Consider the following 23,713-nt stretch of genomic DNA (forward strand, 5'->3'; position numbering starts at 1 on the left):
GGCAACATCATATTCAAACCACGACCACCGCCAGGTTAAAACGGGCTTGTGAGAACCCTGCTCTACTAAAAGTGATATTCTAGTTACATTTAGGATTGCTCATTAAGATTTTCAAATCATCATCATTGTCATGGTTGCTACTTTTTCTGATGTCATCATCATTTGTGAATTATTGTTATTGTTGCCATGTTACATTTGCCAGTATCAATTTTGCTTATTGTTCTCTCAGAATTGCAGAGTAGAAGGAAGAAATGTTAGCTAATAGTTATTATACCATATGTTCTTGGTCTCTAAATTGTGTACGCTGAGGTCAGTATGAACAGAAGTGTTTATAATAGTTTTCCTTTCTGATAAAGTATTTTCTGAATCATTTCATTAATTTTATATTTAAAATGGAATTTTCAGTAGGTGTTGGCTTCATTGAGGGTCAAAGGCTACTCAAGGTCAGTAGAGTAACATAAAGCATCTAACTCAACAAGGAAAAGTTGGTAGTCATATGTAGTGCATATAGGTTTCTGACATTGAGTACTATTCTATAAATTTGTACAGTATAGCAGAAGCCCATGTGAGATAACTAGATATCTGAAACTGAAAGCCATGTTAACATGATAGTTCAATATTGGAATGATGAATGGAAGTTTGTATGCAGGTGTATCATGTGCTGAGTGCTCTTAGCCAAGTCAAAGGTTATTTGAGGCCAATATAGGTAAAATCTGAAAACCTTCATGATCCCATACTATCTAGTATCTGACTAGTAGCTGCTTTAATAGCTGAATCTTAGGGCAATTAATATATTTATCAGAACAAGTAATGTACCTCAAAAGACTTCTTAAGCTCTTTTGAGCCCCATTCAATATTTCAGTGTATTAACTATATCATTCTTTTAACAAATTTACTCCAAATTGCTAGTTTCATGTTCTGGCAATGAACCTTTGTCATATCATGTTGCATGAGTGCTGTAACTGGTTTACAAGCTTGCAGAAGTCTTAAAAGGAGGATAGGGTGTTGGGATAAATAGTTCAAAATAATATTAACAAAATTGTACCATATTTTGCTTTTCTTTTTTCCCATATGTTGCCACTGCTTGAATAAGACTAGTTGATAGGACTTTTTGTGAGCTCCACCTTTGACAACAAGGTACAGTAGACTTCAACTGCATCTTGTTGGCAACATCCTAGGAAAGTTTCAATAAACACAGATGTTTCTATAAAATGAGGAATCTGATGAACATTCCAATACTGCGAGTCTTTATTGGACATTTCAGCAGGAGGCAATAACCAATTCTGATATCGTTACATACTGTAGGTCCTTCATAAAATGCTACTTAAAGAACTGTATTATTTCCTTGGGAAGGTGAATTTTATTGTCAAATACAACCTGTCCAACTCCCCCCCCCCCCCACCCCACACCTCCATTTATCCCGAGTAGTTTACAGAAACTGGGACAGAACATTTTTTGTGGGAAACAAGGTTAAATAATGTTGTTTGAGGTATTGAGCATTTATCTATATGTCCCTTTCGAATCTAGATAGGAGGAAGTAGCAAACAATGCAAGGAAAACATGAAGTTCAAGTGGATGCTTTAATTGTTTTTACCCAAAACATTGCTATATTCATTGATAAATATAATCCACTTCAAATTCAGTACAACATGCAAAAGAGTTATGATATTGATGTACTTTCTGAATTTAGACCATTGCAGGTGAACAAGTTTAACATTGGTTTTTAATTTGACTCTATGTAGAAAACAGCGGTTACATAATGAACCTCAGATACAATGTCGTGTAAATACATATTACTGCTAGGAGCTGTTTAACAAACAGTGAAAGAAAAATTTATTACTTGACTATCAAGAGATTCGCAGAACTCCACTCCTTCAACAATATTTACAGTGGTGCAGACTTCAAAGCAGTGCAAGGGCAACAACTGCCTATCTCTTTAAGAAATTTCCAAGTGCTTTCATTTCTTTTGAACATTTGCATATGTTCAAAAGAAAAATGACAAATTAAAAGATGTGGTCTTTTCAACATGTTACCACATCTCCCCCACCCCCTCTCTCCCCCATCAAAAAAGTATTGCATGTAAATTAAGCAGTAACCCTTTTTGTACATGTGCAATATATGGGGCAGAGCCTTATTCATGACTTGACCAAGCCCTTTATCCATTTGAATAGCACAAGTTATGTTAGTGGTATTCACATCAATGCCTCATAGAAAATGTGCCTCATGGTAAATTTTCTAGCTGATAGCATGAATGTGAATGAGCTGAAGTTGTAGAAGTTGCTTTGTTTATATATTTCTGAAAGTAACATGAAATTTCATATTGATTTTAATGAAAATATTTGCATTTATCAGTAATAAACAGAAAGAAGACATAATGATTTCTGCTATAGTGTCTTATCTCTGCCTCTTATGTTAAAATTGTGTTCATTGGTTGGTCCTTGTACTTCGAACATATTGCTCCCTAACTCAGCAAACCCATATTCGATCTGAAGATGCTAATTCAGACAGCTTACTGTTCTAGCAAGTTCTCGACCAATTATATTGATGAATTTGCATCTGGATGAATTTGAATCATGCCAACTATGTAAGGAGCCATTTCTTTAAACCTTGCAAGACTGGTCTATAGAGTTTCAGCTAATTTAATACAAGCCGATCGATGAAGAATTCAAATACTGTGTAATCCTATCCTACTTCAAAGGTGTACGTGGTCGAAAGGTTTCCTAGTAAAATTACTGGTCCTTTCAGATCTGCAACTTCATCTTGAGAACTTCTTTTTGGTCACATAGTAGCTTGAAACAATTGAAAGTTGGAGACAGTACTTTGAAGATATGTGCTTCGGCACCATGTACCCAGTGGCGTAGCCACGGGGGGGGGGAGGGGGTGGGGGCGACAGCCCCATGAAAGCTTGTCGCCCGCCCACTGGGATTTTGGGTGTCGAAAAAATTACATGTGCGAAAAATATATCATTCATTGGTCTGCATGGTATCGAATCTCCATGATGACCACTCATGAACGACCCTTCGACCGCGGACCGGCAGTAGGCTATAGTTGCTGAAAAACCTGACGTGACATAGCGCATAGGCCGAGATATGTCATGATATTTCAAAGCAACTTACCAGATTGTCTTTTTTCTTCTATTTCTCTAAACTATTTGATGACCATATCAAGACATGGGGATCTCAAAATAAAGGATGTTGTGAAACTTTAGAGCAGCTTACAAGGCCTGTGAAGTGTTATTTCCAACGATCTAGGAGGTCTTTATAGCTGAAAATTTCCCGTACGCTGAGCGCCAACCCATGGTGGCACTCCACTCAGGTAGTAACAAGACGCCCTCCCAGGAATTGGTCAAGCCCCCCCCAAAGCGCCCACCCCCTCCACTGGAACAATCCTGGCTACTTCACTGCATGTACCACAGGTTTATCTGATATCAGAGTGAAAGCGGCTTTCCACAAGAATAAAGAAAGCATATCTACATTTTTGTGTAACACCTACACAACTCAATCCCCACGCAAAGAAGACTACCTACGTATAGTTTTCATTGAGGATTCCAATAATTCCTGCAATTTCCTACCAATAACACATGGAAAGTCACTCCTGTTATCGTGGCGGAGCTAGGGTATTGGTAAGAGGGGGTGAGAATGGTCTGTATGGGCGCTTTCGACTTTATCGAAGCGGAGCGCCACCACAGGTTGGCGCAGAGCGTACAGAAATCTTTTGAGTAAAGATACTCCCTATATCGCCGGAAATGACCCTTTAGGTATAGGTGTCATCGCCAACAAAATGTGACAAATGTCAATAGGTAGATGAGAGCGCAATAAAAAAAGTAAATAATCGCGAATAAGTCAAAAGTGGTGAATAGCTGAAAAGGGCGCCAGCTTCACATTTGAGTCCGCCCACCCCCCGCCTGACTGTATGGACGCTCCGCCACTGCCTGTTATGACATTAGAAACAAATACTGATATGAGATGAGTGTGGTATATACCTACTCACGACTGATAACAGTATTATAGTGCATGTTCTAGCCGGAAAGTTCTATGGCCGGAAATGACCCTTTCCGGGCCTTGCTAATTTGCAGATAAACGAAGAATAAATAGGTGTCATCGCCAACAAAATGTGACAAATATCAATAGGTAGATGAGAGCGCCATAAAAAAGTCAATAATCGCGAATAAGTAAAAAAAGTGATAAATAGCTGAAAAGGGCGCCAGCAGTCCATATGAGTCCGTTGGGGGGGGGGGGGGCATCCGCCCCCTGACTGTATTGACGCTCCGCCACTGTTGGGAGCTCAGTGTAGGAAGAGAAGGGGGGGAGAGGGACGGTATTTTTTAACGGTTTGGGTGAGCGTCTGCAATGATTCGTAATGACATGTTATCGCAAGCGTTCAACATGCTCAAATAAAAAGAATGAATGAGAAGGAATTCATATCACTTTTCAATCATTTTTTGAAACAAATTGAGCGAATTGATCGCTAGTAATCTTGAAATTGGTTTTATCACGGTCATTGTCATGTTTCTCATATGTACCTTTCACATATAAAAGAATTCTGTACTTAATGTTATCAGAAATACTTTTAAAATGACACCAAAGAAATTAAAAATTCTTTTCGAACTTGTTAATAATATTGTCTTTTAAGAGACACCGTAGACATGTTGCTCGGTTGGGTTTACTGCAATAGTGGCAAATGGAGACCAATATCCGCACTTAGTGGACCTAATGTTATAGTCGTGCATTGACCTTGAACAGAGGGGCCTACCGTGAAAACGTACGGAAAATTCATCCTTTTATATCTCAGCGAGACAATTCCACTGGATACAATAATACGACTCAAAAGTCCTTAGATGTGGTCATCATAACAATCACAATAAAAGATATTTATGAAAAGCAGATTAAAGATATGATGGAAACTCAAATGTGGACCAAAAAACGATGTCCCTACGGATGCCGTTTAGTGACATTTACATAATTTGTGTGTAGTAGGTTCCTTAGCTCTTTTGTGGAAAAACTTTGTAATATGCTTAAAGTTGGTAGTTCATCCATGCTTTAGATTAATGAGAGACATAGATCATCACGTTTTATGAGGAGGGAGGCTATTTTTAAAAATCTGGGTAATAGGTACTGTAACTCTTTTCTTGGAGAAAGCTTGGAATATGCGGATAAGGAAGAAAGTTTCGAGTTCCTCCCACGCATTAGATAAATGAGGGACCTAGTTCATCACGCTTTGCAAGGATATCTAATATAATAGGTGTAAGAGAGTGATTGTAATGAAGGGAAGGGGAGAATGGGGGGGGTAAATGATGTTACCAGGGGGACCTAATAATTTGTCCTAAATGAGATTTAAAAAATTCATTAATGTAAGTAAATTTCATTACTGCCTGCTCTCGCTGATTTCTTTTAACCCCATAGAGCGGAGTGTGTGAGGTGAAGAAGGGTAGGGCAGGATGGGGGAGGGATGATAAATGACGATGTAACCAGGGGGCTGATAATTCGTTCAATAAGAGATTTGAAAATATATATATGTAAGTTTATATCATTACTGCCTGCTCTCACTGATTTCTTTCAACCCTAAGTTACGCTTATCGGAAGACTATACGCCGATAATACAATTCTTTAACAAGGAGATGCTTCTAATTTATTAAACTGTGTAACTTTCACTAATCTATTTGGCAAAAATATGCTTTTAAGTTGAAAGACTCAGTTAGGATCAATTAAGTAGAACAAAGATCGTTGCGTGCTGCGTGTAACGATGAAGTTTCCTACATTGGGATGGAAGAGTATCAGGGAGTGTAAGATTGAGTGGGAAGTTAAATGACGGTGTAACTGAGAAATTAAAAAAAAATCTTAGTGATAAAATCATTATTGCTTGCTCTTTGCTGATTTAACATTAGAATAAGTGTCTCTAATCATTAGATATTCCTTTAACATATGAGGTTCGGTTGGGGAAGGGGGGGGGGACACTAGACGGATTGACGGGGAAGAAGATTGGGAGCCAGTGGCGGAGCTAGGGATATTGGTCAGAGGGGCGAGAAAGGTCTGTACGGGCGCTTTCGACTTTATCTAAGCGGAGCGCCACCACAGGTTGGCGCAGAGCGTACAGAAATCTTTTGAGTAAAGATACTCCCTATATCGCCGGAAATGACCCTTTAGGTATAGGTGTCACCGCCAACAAAATGTGACAAATGTCAATAGGTAGATGAGAGCGCAATAAAAAAGTAAATAATCGCGAATAAGTAAAAAGTGGTGAATAGCTGAAAAGGGCGCCAGCTTCACATTTGAGTCCGCCCCCCCCCCCCCGCCTGACTGTATGGACGCTCCGCCACTGCCTGTTATGACATTAGAAACAAATACTGATATGAGATGAGTGTGGTATATACCTACTCACGACTGATAACAGTATTATAGTGCATGTTCTAGCCTTTTGACATCGTATGAATCTAGCAGACAACGTACAGGTACCGTCTGGTACCATTATCCGTTTTGAGTGCTATTTAGGGGTTCTAGGACAAACCCCCCCCCCGGACAAAATCCCCCCGGACAATATCCCCCTGACCCATACAAAGCCTGCCTGCAACAACCAGGGATGGCCCAGGTGTGAAAGTCAAGGCATGGGACATTGCACTGGTTAGGGTACCGTTCAGGGGATTGGTCATGGGACTGGTCAGGGTACTAGTGAGAGTACTGGCGAGTGTTACTGTGAGGGCTCCTGTTAGGGTACCTGTGAGGGTACCGGTCAAGGTACTGGTCATGTGACTGGTCAGGGTACCGGTCATCATACTGGTCACTCTACCAGTCAGGGTTCCACTCAGTGTACTGGTTAGGGTACTGGTCAAGATACCAGTCCGGATACTGGTCAGGGGACTGGTCGGGAGATCATTGAGGGTAATTGCGAGGCTACCTGTTAGTGTGGCCATGGGATATAGCTCCATGGTGTGACATTTAAGGGACCGGTCAAGGTACTGGTCAAATTACTGTTTATTGTACCAGTACTAGTAAGGGTACGTGTCAGAGTATGTGTCAGAGTGCCTTTCAGGATACCAGTTGAGATACCGGTCGAGGTACCGGCCGGGGTACGAGCCGGGGTACAGTCCAGGGTACTGGTCAGGGAGGGGTACCGGTGGAGGTAACTGTCAGGCTCACTATTAAAGTACCGGTCGGGGTATGGTCGGAGTACTGGTCCGGGAACCACTGAGAGTACCACTGAGAGTACCAATGGAAATACTGGTGAGGGTACCGGATGACGGTATTGGATGACGATACCAGGGACCGGGATGACACATTTTTGTAAAGAATTGATGGGATTTTTTATAGCTTGGGGAGATTTTGGCTTGGGTGGATTTTGTCCTAGGGGGATTTTGTCCAGGGGGATTTTGGCTCTGGGGGATTTTGTCCTAGGGGGACTTTGTCTGGGGGGATTTTGTCCTGTCACCCTATTTAGGTATTAGTATTGGACCAAAAACAGTATTAATGTCGGCACGAAACAAACGTTAAAGAAAGGTCAAATGTTGTTTGTACATCTCTAACATCCCTGGTGGAACCATGGAAATATTTGAAAATTGTCAGCACTGTGGCAAGTCCCCCAGACATTTTGATATGTTACCATTATAGTTAACAAATTGGGTTAAGCCTGTTCAGGGAATGATGATAAGCAGCCCCTCCACTTTTATGTTTTTGACAAAATACTATACACTCAAAGCCAGATTTTTAAAGCAAAAAAATTATGGCTCAGGAACTAATGGTATACTGGCAGTTTTGAACTAAAATCGACAGTGAATATTACATGAATTGCATCAGAACATAATTTAAGTAATGCATAAATGCATGCGCAGTTGCAACTGTTCACTGTATGTTTATTTATTTTCACTCCTCAGAGGAATACTGCTACAAACAGTCAAACAACAAACAATTTTCAATTGATCAGGAATACAACAGAAAGTGTCCATTTCTTTTCACTACTGTACAGTATACTGTGTTGCTGACTCAAAACATAAACAGAGATAGAGGCAGTGAATGCGATTGCTTAAAATTCATCAAAAATTGTTGACGATTTGTTTTTTTAAACTTCTACCCAGAAATCTGGCTTATTACCAAACACATACAGTAGTGGAGATTAGCATGATATTAAAAGACGAGACACAATAAAAATTGTACAATCATATTCAAGCAGTTTATTGTATTTTCAATCCCAGTTGATATTTTCCACAAGATTTATTTCACATAAACCAGGATACTTGCACTATTTCATGACCTCAATTTACTGACCTCTCTCATACATGAGAAACATTTTGGGAACTAACTTATACCTCAAGTATTTATCTAGACTTACCAGTATAGGCTGTATCTAATACCGTAACCAATGCAAATTACCACAATATCATGGAGTTTCCATGCTTGGAGGGACAAAATTATACACTATACCCCTGGATTGCACAATTTCATACCTATAGTTACAAGTGTTGTGGTTTTACAGTATGTTTCATTGGGCTGCACTAGGTTTCCATGACATTGGTGCTAGTTGCATGTGCCTTTGCTGTATTCACTCCCCTCAATTTTGAGGGGAAATAATTTAATTTTGTTTAAAGAATAAACTGGTTCTTGGTGTAATAAAAGACCACAAGCTTTAAGTAATTAAGTCAGGCCTAACATTGTAAACTTTTCCCATAGCATAACCCCTGAACCCTACTTGTAGAATTGTGAAACTGTGGTTCAGAAACAATGCAGTGTACCCCTGGAGATTTTGAGGGATAAAAGTTTTTTATAATAGTAATCTGCTTAACAAATACCCTTAGTCCTGCACAAGTATCTGTGTGGTGGTTGTTGAAAATTACTGTACTATGGCTTGCTGATCTTGTTTGGAATACAAAATTAAAACATCTTAAAACATGAGAAATGCATTTAAGAACAGTTAAAGCAAGGTAAGGCAGCAAAATATCCAGTAACCTCAATACTTAAGCATCAGGACCACTTCAGTTGTATAACAAGTTCCATGTTCTTGACAAGCAGCTGCAAATGTTCCCTAATACTTACAAAAACATGTAGTGCCACAATGTCACCAAACTAAAATATTTCAAGAAGTACATTGCAAAAGAATGAGTCCATTTATACAGTTAAATATGTAGAAGACTTCCCATGAAGACTGGTCTGCATTCTCTTGGTTCTGTCTGCTTGAAGCTTATACTATTAATTTCCTCTATCTTTTATATGGTGTAACAGTGTAACATATCCTGGAACTAGTTAGTTTTCTGTTACTGCTCTGCATTTATGTGAAGCAAATACTACATTACTGTGCCAATCCAACAACTATTCCCAGCAACTTCCTAACTCCATTGAAAGATGTGCTGTGTCCCAGAGGATATACATGAGATGTGTGAATCTACTTCGCGATTTACAGGACGTACTTTTGCTTTGCTTGGCATCGGCTTCTATGCAAGCTTTTAATTGATAAGCCCAACAAGGAGCTACTGTATACCACTATGTACAGCATGATGAAAAGCTTGGTTGATGATTGTATTCACCCCACTGTAAACTGTGTGATAATCTTGCCTGGCATTTCTAATTAGAGCATATCCTTTGCTGTATTAGCCTGTAGATCTATCCATCTGTTGGTACAAAAAGAAAAGCTTTCTCTTAAAGATATGCTGATTTGGTCCCAATTATAGCACGCGCAATATAGCTTGGAATGTTTTGCGATTACCGATTAGACCTCACATGACCTCACACTCTACAAATGAAGAAAACAATGAACTGCTTTACAAAACTAAATCTCCTGTAATTCAGCCAATATTTTAATCATCTCACAACCTTTCATATATACTATTTTCACTGTAAATTTCAATTCGTTTATCCATCCCATTTTGGGCCCATTAATTCTTGATTCATCTTGCCTTGTATACAACATTACACATTTTATTTATGCAGCCATGCATTCAATTGGAGCTGAAACAGCTCCCTACCATAGCAAGTGCTTTTAAAAGTTGCAAGTCATTCAAGCTTTACCAATTGTAAAGGTTTCAAAATTTAAATATGCATGTACATTTTATGTGGACCTAGCCTGACAATTTGGTGTTGTCTTGCATTGACCTTTAAGATTAAAAACCAGAGAGTGGATATAGCTCTAGTGTAGTTAAATACTATGGACATAGAGGAAAAGATACCACCACATTAACCAGATCATACAAAAGTTTTCATCCCTTCTGATTGTTTCTTTCTTCATTCCATAACTTTGGAATAAATTACCTCAGATGTTACTCGTATTTGAGATAATAGAGTCCTATGGTATCAAGTTTATGCGATGTCAAACCTACAGAATATTAACTTACTTTTTGGTTAATTCAGAAAATATCTTCCATTTTGCTGTCAATGATGCAGTAGGTCACCACATCAGTCTGTCCCAGGCGGCATCTGTGCTCTAGCTATGATTGCAACCGTTCCAATATTGACTTTTTCACTGCATGGCAGCTACATCGTACAGTGTTATTCCCTTGGATAGTGGACTGTTGTCATTCATCTTGAGATTGAGAATGTTGATCATCAAATTTGTCTGAGAAAACATTAACAGTGCCAATCAAATAAATATCAAATGGTCAGAGTGTAGATGTGCATTATTTCAATTTTTATTGTACACTTCTCTCCAATATATTTTGGGCCAATACAGAGCTCAGATCTTTAACACTGAATATTGCACATTTAGTCAACTTGGTGGATCTAAATAGACTTAACAAAATGACTTACAGTATATGCAAGGGAGGGGATAGAAGGCTTTATCAAATTTTTGTGTTATATATATTTTTGGAGGATGTTAACTTTTAATTAGGTGCACTCAGCTTTTGTAATAGTTACATTATGGAAATGTACTGACTCAATAACCTTTTGGATGCATGGCATTGTTATTTTGTACAAATGTTGGCTAGTTATAAATAAGACACTTGAAACACAATGCATCACTTGAGAGACTTAGATTAAAGGTATTCTGCATTGGCCCAAATTTGATGCTGGATTTTCTAGTATTATATCCTTTAACTGTTTTTATTGATACCCTCACTGGGATATTCAGACATCTTACAGTACAGTGGTGTTTAGAATGTCTGAGAATATTTTGGAGAGTAAAGACTTCCAAGAACTTTTTGAAAAGTTCTAGCAGTTATAGCATCTCTTATTTCAATACAGGCTACTTGTAAGTTGCATTTGCATGGTGACTTCAGTCTCTAATAATCTAGGCATAGCTACTGTACAGTATAGTAAAGGCTTCATAATTGACGCACCCCTGTAATTGACGCACCTTAAATTATTACTAGCAACGATACAGCAGGCCACCTAAACTTTTTTTGCAGTCAAACAGAATTACATATTTCATGAGTTTGAATCCATTTGAGGTATTTGCTGACCAAATTGTGGTATTTTTTAAGCTTTTAACACCCTCCCCCCAGTTTTGCACGTTTTTTGGCCATTTGGAAATCTTACACCCTTAAAATACCCAACATTACCTCAATATGATAACACTAACTCTCTGGGACATGACCTGTCAGAGCTTAGAGGCTCAGAGCATAGCAAACAGCATCTAAAGTCAATGGATGTATACTAAGGCCTACACTACAGTTAGCTTATCGACAAATGTGTCAATTTAGGGGTATGAAAGAACTTGACACGGCAGACATTTTGTGGTCAAATTCTGCTCAATTGTACGGTGCATAAGCACAGAACCTTAAATATTTTGAGATCAGAACATTTCTGAGGAACTACACATATGAAAAACACATACAGTTGAGTAATTTGGATTTTTCCTTGATAGACATCATTGATCAAATCCTTAAGTGCGTCAATTAAAAGCCCACCATGCTACAGTATCTGGTCATGATTAGGGCAATGTACAGTAACATAATTGTCCAGCAAAATCTACGGCCATATATGATACATACTGTACATGCACAGTAGGCTAAGAAGTTAAGCTGACCTACTTGAAATCTAATTTCTCTGGCAGTTGGTATTAATTTGTAGCTCAAACTACAGACCAGTTTACCCTTGACCCAATGCTAAGGTAGTGTTAGGACTTGGACTATGGCCCTAGGCTACAGTCGAACGTAGGCTAGGCCTTACAAGTTTTAGGCTAGAAGCTAGTCTAGACTATAGTATTGAAATATGGGTATGAACAAATAACGTGAAGCTGTATGCAACAACGTTATAATATCAACGTTATTAATATCACCAAACTTTATTGACTAATCTCATGGACCTTACCTGAAGTTGTTGGTGAGACGTTTTCGTGTTAACGGTACTTTTTTAAGAAAAAGTCAACAAGGAAAGAACCTGGGTACGAAAACCAAACTTCCCGGCGAACGACTGACCCGATCTCAAGCCCAGTCCCCTTACATCGGGAGGGAACAGATACTACACATCATCTTATATTAGCCGAAACTGTTATTGGGTTGCATGCAATGCAGCCTACGGGTATGCTTTAGCGTTAGCCCTGGCGTATACAGTGTACACAGTGTAGAGCGTATACACTGAATACAGGCAACTGCGGCTGTCAAGAAAACTACGGATGCCTGTACGTCAGGTCAACTTATATACCAACTGGGGGATATACTTTGAGAGCAAGACTTAGGGTTACCGTAAGGGTTTGACCAATTGGACTTTTCCTTGCCAAATGACCCAAAAAGTAGGTAGCAACTTATAACGACTGATATGCAGTCCTAGTACCATAAGGTATACTGATGTAAAATTTCAAGTTGATCCAATCATTTCACCTCAGGTAAACCTAAGCACCAACTTGGAGAAGTAAACGTAAATACCAATCCAGTGCTATATATATATCTATATATATATATATATATATATATATAAATATATATATCTATATATCTATATATCTATATATATATATATATATATATATATATATATATCTATATATATATATATAGGTACTGAAGTGGTGTCAGGGGAGCCCTGACATTATGCTTAGATATTCCCGTATGTTCTGCACCTTTCTTCCCCTTTCTTGTACTTTTATCACTTTCATATACCGAACAGTTTGTTCCATAGGGGCCTGTACGTGCTTTTGTGTAGAACCGTCAAGTCTACAGGCCCGGTTCACGAGAGAGGCTCAGCATTAATGCAGAAGGACTCGGCTCGGACTCAGAACCTAGTGGACTCGGACTGGCAACCCTGTTAAATAAAGCTGTACACTGAAAGGATCAACTTACCCAGGGAACCCCCTGGTCCTTGTAACGATAAATCAACCATAATGGGCCTTTTAGTCCTGCAAAACGATGTAATGATGAATAGAGGTAAATATTGTTTACACTGACAGACTTTCACACATACGCACACACAAAAGGTAATTTGAAAGAATGCAATAAAGGTAATCCACGGATTTGCACATCCCACCGCTTTCATGAATAATTCATGGTCTACATAAGCAATTTTTTAATCCACACCGATTCATGAACGCTGCAATAGACAAAACATCATTTGTACTTTCACAAACTCCAGTCATCAATTTTAACTATATATGAACAATGTGTGGCAACTGAGATAACTAATATAGGCTCGACTGACTAACGAACTACAATACTTCATCCTCTATATGGGAGCAATCAGATAATAATAATGATGGTGATGATAACCACAGCCTGCAGAGGTCTATTGATGTTATAGGAAGCCTTATTTTATCCTGAAACAAGACCCATATCCATTTACTCTTACTTTATTTAACACTGTGATGTTGTTTGAAGTTTGTCTTGGTCCGTAAGGCTCCGAATTCACGAGCCAATCACTCCTAGTTACAACTGGCTACTGTCTCTGAAAAGGCGTGGAGACTTGCGCATAAAGTAACGTCTCATGCCGGTAATCTGACCTAGTTTCGAATGAGGTGTAACAGAAAGTGTTAGACACCACCATCGATCCCAGAAAATGCACACACAGCTTGCTACCGACGGTAATTAAACACTCGTGTACAGTCGAAACATACAGCTACGGCCAATACCCACAGCACAGTGTACATAGCAGGGATGGACATCTCAGGTCCAGATAAAAGATAACAAGGTATCACGTTTCATTACTGTCTGTATTTTGTAGCGACAAGAAGAATTATTTACAAGCAATGGAAAATTAACTTTTTCAGAGCGCGGCACGTGGTTTGGGGCGAGTCTCCAATACCTTTAATGTGCTCGTTGCAACCTCTGTGGAAGCTAGTAACCCTGTTTGTTGGACAAGGTCTAAAAACTACTAAGATATATTAGTTGTGATGGTAAGTCATTGTGTAAGTTTTAACGCACCCTTCTGTGTACACCCGTTTATGTATAGACCTTCCTGTGTACAAGTTGTACACGCCCGTGCTGTTTTTACTGGTTATTATAATGGTTTCAGTTTCAAAAGTTACCGTCTTTCTGAATTCTTCATGGAGTTCCTCTGACTGAGCAGGACGGAACCCCGTAAGATGAATATCAGTGACCGCACAGGATCACCTGCTTTAAAGATGACACTGTCGAATCGATGGAGACTTTTCTTGAAACTCATTGCAAGCGAGGTCCTCATTCGGTGATCCCAACTTCTGCAAAATATAATCAAGCATCCCTTGACAGTTAATGTTGTAAGATAAGATCGTTGTCTTTCTTCCTGTACTTGTAAAGCATGTGCAGAGTCAATGTATAGTGAATCTGCGATATACGGGATCTACACAATCAGAAACAGGATGTGTTGTTTTCTGGGGATTGACAAAAACTATAGTGTTTTTACACAGGAATTGTTGAAAGTTATCATTTGTATAAAGCTTTTTTGCTGTATCTGACCTAGTTGTTAATTTAACTTAGGTAATTACTATTATATTATGATCCATTTAGCTCACGGTTTAGTAATTTTGATGTATGTGTCCAACATTTTGCAAGGGGTGGGGTAGAGCCTTCCAATACCATGAGCTATAGGGTTTTTTAGAACGACTTCGGTTATTTGTTTGGAGAACAGGGGTTGGGGCGTATTCCCCGGAAGCTTCATAATTGTTTAAATAAGGGATAAATATCAGAAAGAGAATTTGCTCTAAATTTCGATGAAATGTATCACAGAGTCCTAGTGAGAGTTCAGTAGCAGAGTACCGGCCCAAAGCTACATGGGTGTTAGATATTTCTTGTTCTCTCGTAGCGAGTTGAAAGTACACAGATATATAAGAGAGGGGATTTCAATTTCTCTGGAATATATTTCATAGCCCTGGTGGGGGTCCATGGGCGAAGCCCTCGGACGTTTTAGCAATTGGGGATATTACTTTTTTGTGACAGTTTATTCAACCAAATTATAATCGCTTAAACAATGCACAAACTAGAGGATATTCACTGATAAATAAAGCACCACTAGAGATAATTAACTGTTTCTTACACTTAACTCCAGAACTAATACACAATTCGTTGTCAGCTGGCTTACTTGAATAGATAATGGCTGTCAATAAATGCCATTTTCTCATTCAGGTCTCTTTCCTGAGCAGTCTTCAGACATCTGCTGTACACGTCACGGTTAATAACCAGTACATCGCACTCAGCTGCTGTTATTACTGAGGCTTTTCTTATACTGTTCTTGTGTATTAACGCTAGTTCACCGAAGCTATGTCCAGAGCCTGTTATAAGTGAAAATGTTATAATTATGTACAACACTCGAGATTAGTCACGACAGATTGACAAGTTCGTTCATGTCACTTATGTTTCATCTCTACTTGATTGTCTTAATACAGACAGCATGCATGTTTGAAAATACGATAGAAATTTAGAATGGTCAGTTTGATATTTTTGAAGCCAGCTCCCATTATTCACCATCCTCCCAACGCCGAGAGTCAGTCCAATTTGATATAGGTAAAACATTGTGGTGTACTACTGGAAAAGCTTAACATTGTTCTATAGGATTACAGAAATGTACCGAAGATTAATCCAATTGACAAGAAGTTCTAGGAATTGATTTGGTGATTGAAACTAAACTGCGATTCCACGAGGAAAGAGGTTATCAGACTCGGAGGATTCCTTAAGCTGGCCGTGCTCTTCCTCTACCTCAAATATAAACGTTAATAGTCTGGAAATATTAATATATATACCACGCTGTTTTATATATGCCAAACGAAGAATTCTAACTTTGAAATATGACCAATGATGTGTTTAAGGCGTCACATAGCGAAAAGATTATCACAGTATATCTTCAATCACGGCAGAAAAAGTTTGATGGTCCATAATAAGTATCACGTGATGCTGACGTATATGCAGACATGGTTCGAACAGCTTTACTCGAGCAGCAGGATATGGCAACATATACCTCAACCTCGCATACGTTTTTTTATTGAAAGTAATATGCAAAGCAAACATTTTGACACGTAGCTATATTTAGTTGTGTGGACTACTTTGCGATTTAATTTAAGCTCTTATGCATTCTCAAGCGCTAGAGGAATCATAAACTTAAAGAAACCAGGCCACAGAGATTTATCTAAGATTCACAAGCATACTGACTCATTTTTTAATGAGGTGTTCTCGCAGAGAAAAAGTATCCCCCGTGGAGGTTTGCCCGACACTAATAAAATGTAATAATCTGATGTATGGATAGCTAGCAAGAAACAATGGTTTGCTTCGATGTTAATCGTGTAAACCAATCCAAAGTCTTTACGAGTTCAACCCAGGTTAATGGAATATTAATCCATTTGATGAGTTTGTTTTAGCAATAAGACGTAGAATGGGAGTGTTGTACTTACCCTGCATGGTTCTCACTAGAGTTCCAAAATGAGCCAGATACTCATCACCAGTGCACTGTTCCTGCTGTTGAAAGATCTCGTCGTCACCATGGTAACCGACGTACACGCGTATTATACCTTTCATCATTACAAAGAAACTATCACCTACGTCACCTTGCTTGATGATAATATAATTTGAGGGGTATCGTCGTAACTCACAGTTTTTCACGATGTCAAGGAGGGTATCTGTATGCAGAGACGGGAAATCAAGGATGTAAGTATAAGGCACATTATGTATTCAAACAAATGTAAGCCGAACATTACTCTTATATAACCATCACACTTTCCAGCATAATATAATAAAATTATGTTTGTCATCTGGAAATACGCCTTTAAATAAAGTGAACCGTTAATTCTTCCCCATATATATATATATATATATATATATATACATATATATATATATATATATATATATATATATATATATATATATATATATATATATATATATATATATATATATATATATATATGTATATATATATATATATATATATATATATATATATATATATATATATATCTTTCTTAATTTCTCCCTCCACCTCCACCTCTCGCTCTCCCTCTCTCTGTAACCGTTTTATTCTGTTGTTTGTGACCGTTTTATCCTGTTGTTTGTGACCGTTTTATCCTGTTGTTTGTAACCGTTTTATCCTGTTGTTTGTGACCGTTTTATCCTGTTGTTTGTAACCGTTTTATCCTGTTGTTTGTGACCGTTTTATCCTGTTGTTTGTAACCGTTTTATCCTGTTGTTTGTGACCGTTTTATCCTGTTGTTTGTAACCGTTTTATCCTGTTGTTTGTGACCGTTTTATCCTGTTGTTTGTGACCGTTTTATCCTGTTGTTTGTAACCGTTTTATCCTGTTGTTTGTGACCGTTTTATCCTGTTGTTTGTAACCGTTTTATCCTGTTGTTTGTGACCGTTTTATCTTGTTGTTTGTAACCGTTTTATCCTGTTGTTTGTAACCGTTTTATCCTGTTGTTTGTGACCGTTTTATCCTGTTGTTTGTGAACGTTTTATCCTGTTGTTTGTAACCGTTTTATCCTGTTGTTTGTGACCGTTTTATCTTGTTGTTTGTGACCGTTTTATCCTGTTGTTTGTAACCGTTTAATCCTGTTGTTTGTAACCGTTTTATCCTGTTGTTTGTAACTGTTTTATCCTGTTGTTTGTAACCGTTTTATCCTGTTGTTTGTGACCGTTTTATCCTGTTGTTTGTGACCGTTTTATCCTGTTGTTTGTAACCGTTTTATCCTGTTGTTTGTAACCGTTTTATCTTGTTGTTTGTAACCGTTTTATCCTGTTGTTTGTGACCGTTTTATCCTGTTGTTTGTGACCGTTTTATCTTGTTGTTTGTAACCGTTTTATCCTGTTGTTTGTGACCGTTTTATCCTGTTGTTTGTGACCGTTTTATCTTGTTGTTTGTGACCGTTTTATCCTGTTGTTTGTGACCGTTTTATCCTGTTGTTTGTAACCGTTTTATCCTGTTGTTTGTAACCGTTTTATTCTGTTGTTTGTAACCGTTTTATCCTGTTGTTTGTGACCGTTTTATCCTGTTGTTTGTAACCGTTTTATCCTGTTGTTTGTGAACGTTTTATCCTGTTGTTTGTAACCGTTTTATCCTGTTGTTTGTAACCGTTTTATCCTGTTGTTTGTGACCGTTTTATCTTGTTGTTTGTGACCGTTTTATCCTGTTGTTTGTAACCGTTTTATCCTGTTGTTTGTGAACGTTTTATCCTTCTTCTTTTTTTAGACGTTTCACTCTCAGACTGTTGTTCCCGGATTGTGAAAGTTAGTTCAAAATTCATATCTTATATCGTAATCAGAATCTAGAGAACAACAGAGATTATGAGACAGATTTCTATACGTCAGGGGCTTCCCCTGTTCTTAAAGGCGAATATCTCCTACTAAATACTCAATATCTCAACTGTCTGGCTCGTTTGGTTCCATCAAAGAAAGTAAACACAAAGAAAAGACGGGAATGGTTTTGTTTGCAGGAGATCATTGTTGTATATATATCTTTAATATGTTCTTAGCCCTGTTCATGCCTTGCTTACAACACTCACTCACCCACAATTAACGAGATATCCTGCAGGGATTTGAGACTATAAATCATAACTTTAGATCGAGTATTTTGGTTCCAGTGGATCAAGGAAAATATCATGTAAAATATATATGTATATGACGTGCCTTACATCGTTGGTAAACTGTTCTACAGAGTAAATTTCCTTTATTTTATTAATACATGAACAAGAATATTTTGCCGCAGTTTGCATTGGATTTGACCAGTTGTTAGTACCCTACGATACTCACCCTAAGACAATTATTATTATTTTTTAAATAACCTTCAATACGTTTTACTCTTGATAAATGTACGAATATTCAACAATATTTCAGCCTCGAAAGAGATCATTAATTGACTGGTTAATTATCTAGAATGACGTCTTAGCTTGACCAGTCCTTGTCTATTTAGTACAGCAGAATCGGTAAAGTTATGTAAATTTATGGACCATACGTTAACACTCGCTATTTCATATAATGTAACTTAACATGTATCAAATTGCAATAATTGATTTAGAACAAATGCGTTTACCTTCGGAGAGAGCTAACATCAACTCACTCATTCTTCGAAGCCACGGTAAAATTAACCGTAAACGATCTGTTCGTCTCTCTTTAGTTGGTAGGGAAAGCGTCTTTAAAACTTCTTCATACATTTCACAGGTAAGGATATTATTCCTCTCAAGTCGTATGTTAATTTGCCAGTATATGTTTGGACTTCACGTTTCCCGTGCAGCGACAGCAGTGTTGTACAACAGTACTTTATTGTTCACACCTTATCATGATTGTGGAAACAACATTTACCAATGCGCCTTCTTTATTGTATCTGTTTCAAAGCAAAGCAGCAACAACGTGTAAAAAATCCATGAAATGTGTTTGTTTTAGATAGCGTTGCCTAGTAATGGCTCCTTTAACGTCAAACGCAAATACCCCGGGCTGCAGCTTATAAACACGTACCAGTAAGATATTCCTGCCTGGCCTATATAGTTGAGTCCTTACATCTCGTAGGTATGCCATAGGTGTTGCGGGTATAAACCAATCACTTATACTTTCCGAGTTTCTTTATTTTATTCTAAAAGTTTTGGATTTATTTTTTAGATTATATTATCACTTACTGGACCATCCGTTCTCTATATACTGACTTATTACAATTGCAAAAAACCTCTTAACAGAAACTTGTAAATTTAGGATTATGCCAGATACCAAGAACCGTGCATTATATACAGTTATACATAATATTTATTACAGTAGGCTAAAACACAACATATTCTAAACTTCACAAATCTATAAACGGAAGTACACCCAAGTTGGTGGCTACAGTGGAAGTAAGATTTCATTATCCAACGGCTGTTTGCAAGAAGATTCAACTTTCCTTTCCGGCATGTCTAACTTATTCACCTGCTAGAACTGACCGTATCTGATCATGGTACCCTCCCCTGCATTGTTGGTTAAACACGTGACATTTATTACAAGTACTTAACATTATTATTACTAGCAATAAGATGATCAACCTTAAAGAGCTTAATCCTCTCATGTATTCAGATTATCTACCTATGTCCATGTCAAACTCCACATGACACGTTGAAGGGTGACTATACACATACGTGAACCTAAATGTTTGACATGCGGTATACCTTACAGAAACACTGCTTGTCCTGGCAGAAGCGGAGCGTCCATACAGTCAGGTCTTTACCACTTTTTAATTATTCGCGAATATTGACTTTTTTATTGCGCTCTCATCTACCTATTGGCATTTGTCACATTTTGTTGGTGTAATTAGGCGATGACACCTATTTATTCTTCGTTTATCTGCAACTAGTGGCCCGGAAAGGGTCATTTCCGGCGATCTAGGGAGTATCTTTACTCAAACAAATTCTGTACGCTACGCGCCAACCTGTGGTGGCGCTCCGCTTAGATAGTGTCGAAAGCGCCCCTACAGACCATTTTGGCCCCACCCCCCGACCAATACCCCTAGCTCCGCCATTGTGTCCAGGTTGTATGTTTAACCACTTTTTTATTTTATTTTTTATTTATTTTTATAGAAAAGACCCAATTAACATCTGAGGCTTACCATTAAAGTGGTCGGACTAGCACAGCCATAATATCTGCTTTTCTGATTGAACGTTTCTGTAGCCAGATAACATTTTGACAATGCATAACAATGTTGTAAAGGATAAATGCTGTAGAATTGTCGTCCAGTTGTACTGCGTTGTTCATTTGACGTTAAATTAACCCGGTCTGATTAAATTGTCAACATTTATGAAACAATAGATTAGAATTAACATTTCGGCTGCGGACACCATCATCATGTTAGCCTTAAAGGAGCATTCCAGAGATTTATCATACTTTAAAGCATCATGTTATGCTTGAAGGAGCATTCCAGAGATTGAGCATACTTTAAAGCATCATGTTAGGCTTGAAGGAGCATTCCATAGATTTATCATACTTTAGTTTAGTTTAGTTTAGTAGAAAAAAGGATCAGGAGGGACACTTAAGTCCCCATCAAGGACCCTATAAAGAGAGGGAAAAAAACTGAAGACACAAACACTCAGACCCGATTACAATGCTTAAAGTGCTTGTCCAAAGCATTCTTAAACCCATTCACACTACTTGCAAGTACAACTTTCTCAGGCAAACTATTCCACTCATTCACAACCCTATTAGAAAAAAAGTTATGCCGAATATTAATCCTACTATGCGACTTTTGAAGTTTAAGACAATGACCTCTAGTACAACTACTGTTTGCAAACATGAAAAAGTCGGTAAAGGATAAATTGTCGAAACCATACACAATCTTGAAAACCTGGATCAAGTCCCCACGTAACCTCCGAAGCTCCAGTGTGGTGAGATTCAACAGTTGTAACCGCCTATAATAAGGAACCCTCTTTAAGGAACTAATCATCCTAGTAGCCCTCCTCTGGACCTTTTCAAGTACTTCCTTATCCTTAGCAAAATAAGGGTTCCAAGCCTGCACAGCATACTCCAGATGAGGCCTAACCAACTGCTTATAAAGCCTAACTACGATGTCCTCTTTCAGAAAACTGAAGTTCCTCTTGATCATACCTAAAACCCTATTACCTCTTTTAGCAGCTTCAAGACAATGTTTGGAAGGTTGCAGAGACGAGTCAATGTAGATACCTAGGTCTCTTTCAACAGAGACCTCCTGTAACTCCACACCATTTAGATTGTATGTAAACTTTTGGTTACTACTACCAATGTGCATTACCTTACATTTATCAATATTAAAAAGCATTTGCCACCCCTGAGACCAGGAAAAAATCTTATCTAAATCCGCTTGAAATTTCTCAGAATCGCTTTTGGAAGAGACCTCAGAATACAATTTGGTGTCATCAGCAAACTTCTTAGCTGTACACAAAATATCTCCGTCGATGTCATTTATATAGGCAACAAACAACAGGGGACCTAATACAGACCCTTGTGGAACCCCACTAGTAACGTTCTGCCAAGAAGAAGCACAGCCATTAATTACCACCCTCTGTTCCCTATTACCAAGCCAATTCCCGATCCAAGACAGTAAATTCCCTATGACACCCATGCTCTTCAGCCTAAGTAAAAGACGCTGGTGGGGAACTTTATCAAAGGCCTTCTGGAAATCCAGGAACACAACATCTACAGACATCTGCCTATTTAGTGAGCTTGTTACATCTTCCATAAACTCAAGGATATTAGTGAGACAAGACCTTTTTTGACAAAAGCCATGCTGAGACTCTCTGATCAAAGACTGACTGCTGAAGTGACAGACCAAAGACTTTTTAACAATAGACTCCATGACCTTACAAACTACACTAGTGAGACTAACGGGCCTATAATTACAGGGCTTAGTCTTATCACCCTTCTTGAAAATTGGGGTAATATTAGCACATCTCCAGTCCCTAGGAACATAACCTTCATCCATAAATTTACTAAAAATCAACGAGAGTGGAACGCAGAAATAGTGTGCAAAAGTCTTCAACAAATACGGATGGATTGCATCCGGTCCAGAAGCTTTAGAAACATTTAGACGAAGCAGCTCCTTTAAGACAACGTCATCCGAAAATAAGACCGTATCCAGTTTAGGCCTATCACTGCCCCCCTGAAAATCTGGAATACTACTCGTATCTTCCCTTGTGAAAACCGACACAAAATAGTCGTTCAAAAGATCTGCAAGATCCTGACTATCAGTAACTATCTTATCAGCCTGTGGTGCCCTAAGGGAAACAATTGCATCTTTAACTTTCTGCTTAGACCTGACATAAGAAAAGAAGGCCTTTGGGTTATCCTTAATTTTTAGGGCGATGCTTTTTTCGAAATTCAATTTTGCATCAGAGACTAAGCATTCTACTTTCAGCTGATGAATTTTAAACTTGGCCAAAAGAGATTCAGATTTAGTCCTCCTAAACAACTTCCACATTCTACGTTTTTGCCTAATTGCACATCTAACTTTCTTATTCATCCAGTGAGGCATACTGCTTTTACGACGACGATTCTTCCACGGAACATGATTTTCCATAATGACCTTTAATTTATCAGCAAAACAAATCCAAGACTGAGAAGCACTCATATCACTAAACAAATTAATCCAATCTGTACCCTTTAGTAAAGTTTCAATTGCCTCTGTATCTGATCTCGAAAAATCAGGGACTTTTTCCTTGCTAATAGAACTTATGACCTTACAAACAACATCAAAAGCTAGTATATCATGATCACTAGTTCCTAGTTTTCCTAGACCGGTCAAATCAACAACATTGCTTGGATTAGAACTCAAAACAAGATCCAGGATGTTATCCCCCCTAGTAGGGAAAGTAACATGTTGATGTAAAAAGCAATCTTGCACAACATCTAGAAAATTACTACCTTTCCTACTACTAGAACCATCTATCCAATTAATGTCAGGAAAATTAAAGTCGC

The 23,713-nt window shown here is 38.2% G+C and overlaps 1 protein-coding gene across 4 annotated transcripts in view; it reads right to left on the reverse strand.

The window, feature by feature from the left end:
- The window catches only part of LOC139982411 (uncharacterized), a 37,019-nt gene extending 15,989 nt beyond the window's left edge, over nucleotides 1-21,030 (reverse strand). For 3 of the 4 annotated variants that reach the window (XM_071995250.1, XM_071995249.1, XM_071995247.1), the window contains exons 1-6: nucleotides 20,877-21,029; nucleotides 19,341-19,631; nucleotides 16,708-16,932; nucleotides 15,405-15,594; nucleotides 14,374-14,544; nucleotides 13,196-13,251 (exon numbers count right to left, since the gene is read on the reverse strand). In XM_071995250.1, coding sequence (XP_071851351.1) covers nucleotides 13,196-13,251; nucleotides 14,374-14,544; nucleotides 15,405-15,594; nucleotides 16,708-16,932; nucleotides 19,341-19,461 — 763 coding nt within the window. In that variant the 5' untranslated portion in view covers nucleotides 19,462-19,631; nucleotides 20,877-21,029. Of the gene's footprint in view, nucleotides 1-13,195; nucleotides 13,252-14,373; nucleotides 14,545-15,404; nucleotides 15,595-16,707; nucleotides 16,933-19,340; nucleotides 19,632-20,876 lie in introns of all 4 variants that reach the window. The other variant, XM_071995248.1, reaches the window with a different exon arrangement.
- Nucleotides 21,031-23,713: the final 2,683 nt, after the last annotated feature.

This window comes from Apostichopus japonicus, chromosome 16 (genome assembly GCF_037975245.1).
Source record: "Apostichopus japonicus isolate 1M-3 chromosome 16, ASM3797524v1, whole genome shotgun sequence".
NCBI lineage: Eukaryota > Metazoa > Echinodermata > Holothuroidea > Aspidochirotida > Stichopodidae > Apostichopus > Apostichopus japonicus.